At 50.5% G+C, this 2,110-nt stretch overlaps 1 protein-coding gene across 1 annotated transcript; it reads left to right on the top strand.

The window, feature by feature from the left end:
• The first annotated feature begins 230 nt into the window (after positions 1–230).
• LOC140785497 (WRKY transcription factor WRKY51-like) lies at positions 231–1,777 on the top strand. The gene is made up of 3 exons (XM_073133345.1): positions 231–1,100; positions 1,221–1,346; positions 1,446–1,777. The coding sequence occupies exons 1-3, from the start codon at positions 481–483 to the stop codon at positions 1,621–1,623; spliced, it is 924 nt and encodes a 307-aa protein (XP_072989446.1). The 5' UTR covers positions 231–480; the 3' UTR covers positions 1,624–1,777.
• Positions 1,778–2,110: the final 333 nt, after the last annotated feature.

The following is a 2,110-nucleotide window of genomic DNA, read 5'->3' as shown; positions in this document are numbered from 1 at the left end:
TGAATTCAACAGGTTGACTTTAAGTATAGTGGAAAGCATTAATTAACGTTCGTAGTTAAGGAAATCTAGGAATAATGTTATAAAATAGTGGGAGGAATATCTCGCAAGACGAGAAATTAGGCAATCCTTTATCTTTTTTTCTTTCCTCTTTTTATTTTTTTATTGCCTTTTTAAGCGTTTTTTTTTTCTCGAAGGGCTACAAAGTCCACCTTGCGACTGACGCTTCTTCCACCATCCAGTGCGTGGAAAACAGCGTTAATTTTTTGTTTCCGATCACGAGAAAGGTGAAGCATCATCAGCCGTCGGATCAGAAATTCCCCCTTTGACTTCAAATTCCTGTCCCTTTTACCCGGTTTCGCCGGTCATCATCTCTTTAAAATCCCCCCACCCCTCCCTTCCCCTTCTCCCATTCCTCAACCTCTTTCCTATCTCTTCTCCTTCAGTTAATGGTGGTATAGGGGTATTTAGATCGGGGAGATCATGGCCGTTGATATGATGGGGTACGCGAAGATTGACGAGCAGATGGCCATCCAGGAGGCCGCCACGGCGGGGATCCGGAGCATGGAGCACCTCATCGCCCAGATCTCACACCAGAAGGCGTCGTCGACGCAGTTCGATTGCAGGGAGATCACTGATCTCACCGTTTCCAAGTTCAAAAAGGTTATCTCGATCCTTAATCGCACCGGCCACGCGCGTTTCCGACGTGGCCCCACTGTGGCGCAGCCGACCGAGGCGAAGCCTTCTTCCTCTGTTCTGGCCACGCAAACAATCACCCTAGTTCCGCCACCGGCGCCGGCGAAGGTGCCACTGACGCTCGACTTCTCCAAGCCGTGTATCTCGGCGCCTATCTCGTCGGGCACAAACTCGTCCTTCCTTTCGTCGATCACCGGCGACGGGAGCGTCTCCAACGGCAAGAACGGAGTCTCTTCCTCATCCCTCCTCCTACCCCCCCTCGCCCCGTCCTCGGCAGCCGTCGCCGGATCCGGAAAGCCGCCACTGTCCTCGTCGTACCCAAAGAAGTGCCCTGGCCACGCCCACTCCGAGGACGTCGCCGGAAAGTACGCCATCAACGGCGGCCGGTGTCACTGCTCCAAACGAAGGTAAACCTCGTCCTTCTCTCCCATCCTTCCTTTCGGCATACGATAGCAAAATTCCCTACACTTCTCCTATCCTACGCAGTTTCTCGGATCATTAATTAATTATATTTTTCCTAAATATAGGAAGTCGAGGGTGAAGAGGACGATACGAGTACCGGCGATAAGCTCGAAGATGGCCGACATCCCCCCTGACGAGTACTCATGGAGAAAGTACGGTCAGAAGCCGATCAAGGGATCCCCTTACCCTCGGTAAGCACACTCCTCCTCCCTCTCTCTCTCTCTCTCCCAAATCCCTACCCTCCTATCTCGATCAAACGGCCCTGACCTTTTTACTCTCGTTTATTACAGGGGCTACTACAAGTGCAGCACCCTCCGCGGCTGCCCGGCGAGGAAGCACGTGGAGAGGGCCCCCGACGACCCCTCGATGCTCATCGTCACCTACGAGGGCGAGCATCGCCACACGGCCTCCACCATCCCAAGCCAGGGCACGAATCTCGAGAGCAAGGACGGCATCATGCAGATCTGATCCCATCCCCGCCGTCCGTTCCTTAATTTTTGTTTTTTTCTTTTTTTCCAATCGCCCGGTGTAACCGTTACAAACGGCGCTCTTATTTTTAGAATTATGTAAAGAAAATGACCTGTAGAAATTAAAACGAGAAGCAGTCGGGAAATTTGACCAAGTTGCATAGTTTATTAGTTTATTAACCTTTTCTTTATGTTCCGGATTTGATCCCCGCTTGGAGTCCGTCAGGGTGGGGGTCAAAGAGGTGCATGGTCGCAGTGCAGTGGGGCCCGGTCGTCGTTGTCCTCTTTGACTGGTGTCAGATTTCCTTGGTTGTGATGCAACTATTTTGTAACATTGTATTCTTTCGTTTATTTTATTTATTAGGTTGGGTTGCTTGTTATTAACTTTGATTGCTGAGGTTGGAGGATTGATGATAAGATCTGGGGGCGAAGGTCAACAGAGGTTTTAATAGTATATTAGTTGCTCTCAGGATTAGGTGTGATGGTTG

Source organism: Typha latifolia, chromosome 1, assembly GCF_019914945.1.
Source record: "Typha latifolia isolate L0001 chromosome 1, TyphaL0001v2, whole genome shotgun sequence".
Taxonomy (NCBI): Eukaryota; Viridiplantae; Streptophyta; class Magnoliopsida; order Poales; family Typhaceae; genus Typha; species Typha latifolia.
The sequence above is the reverse complement of the archived record's forward strand: the minus strand, read 5'-3'. Positions and strand labels throughout refer to the sequence as shown.

Excerpts from the sequence above, each read along its gene's own strand:
- LOC140785497 (XM_073133345.1), top strand. The coding sequence starts at position 481 with ATGGCCGTTGATATGATGGGGTACGCGAAGATTGACGAGCAGATGGCC. Across the intron at positions 1,101-1,220 it reads TGTCACTGCTCCAAACGAAG|GAAGTCGAGGGTGAAGAGGA; the intron begins GTAAACCTCGTC and ends TCCTAAATATAG. Across the intron at positions 1,347-1,445 it reads AAGGGATCCCCTTACCCTCG|GGGCTACTACAAGTGCAGCA; the intron begins GTAAGCACACTC and ends CGTTTATTACAG.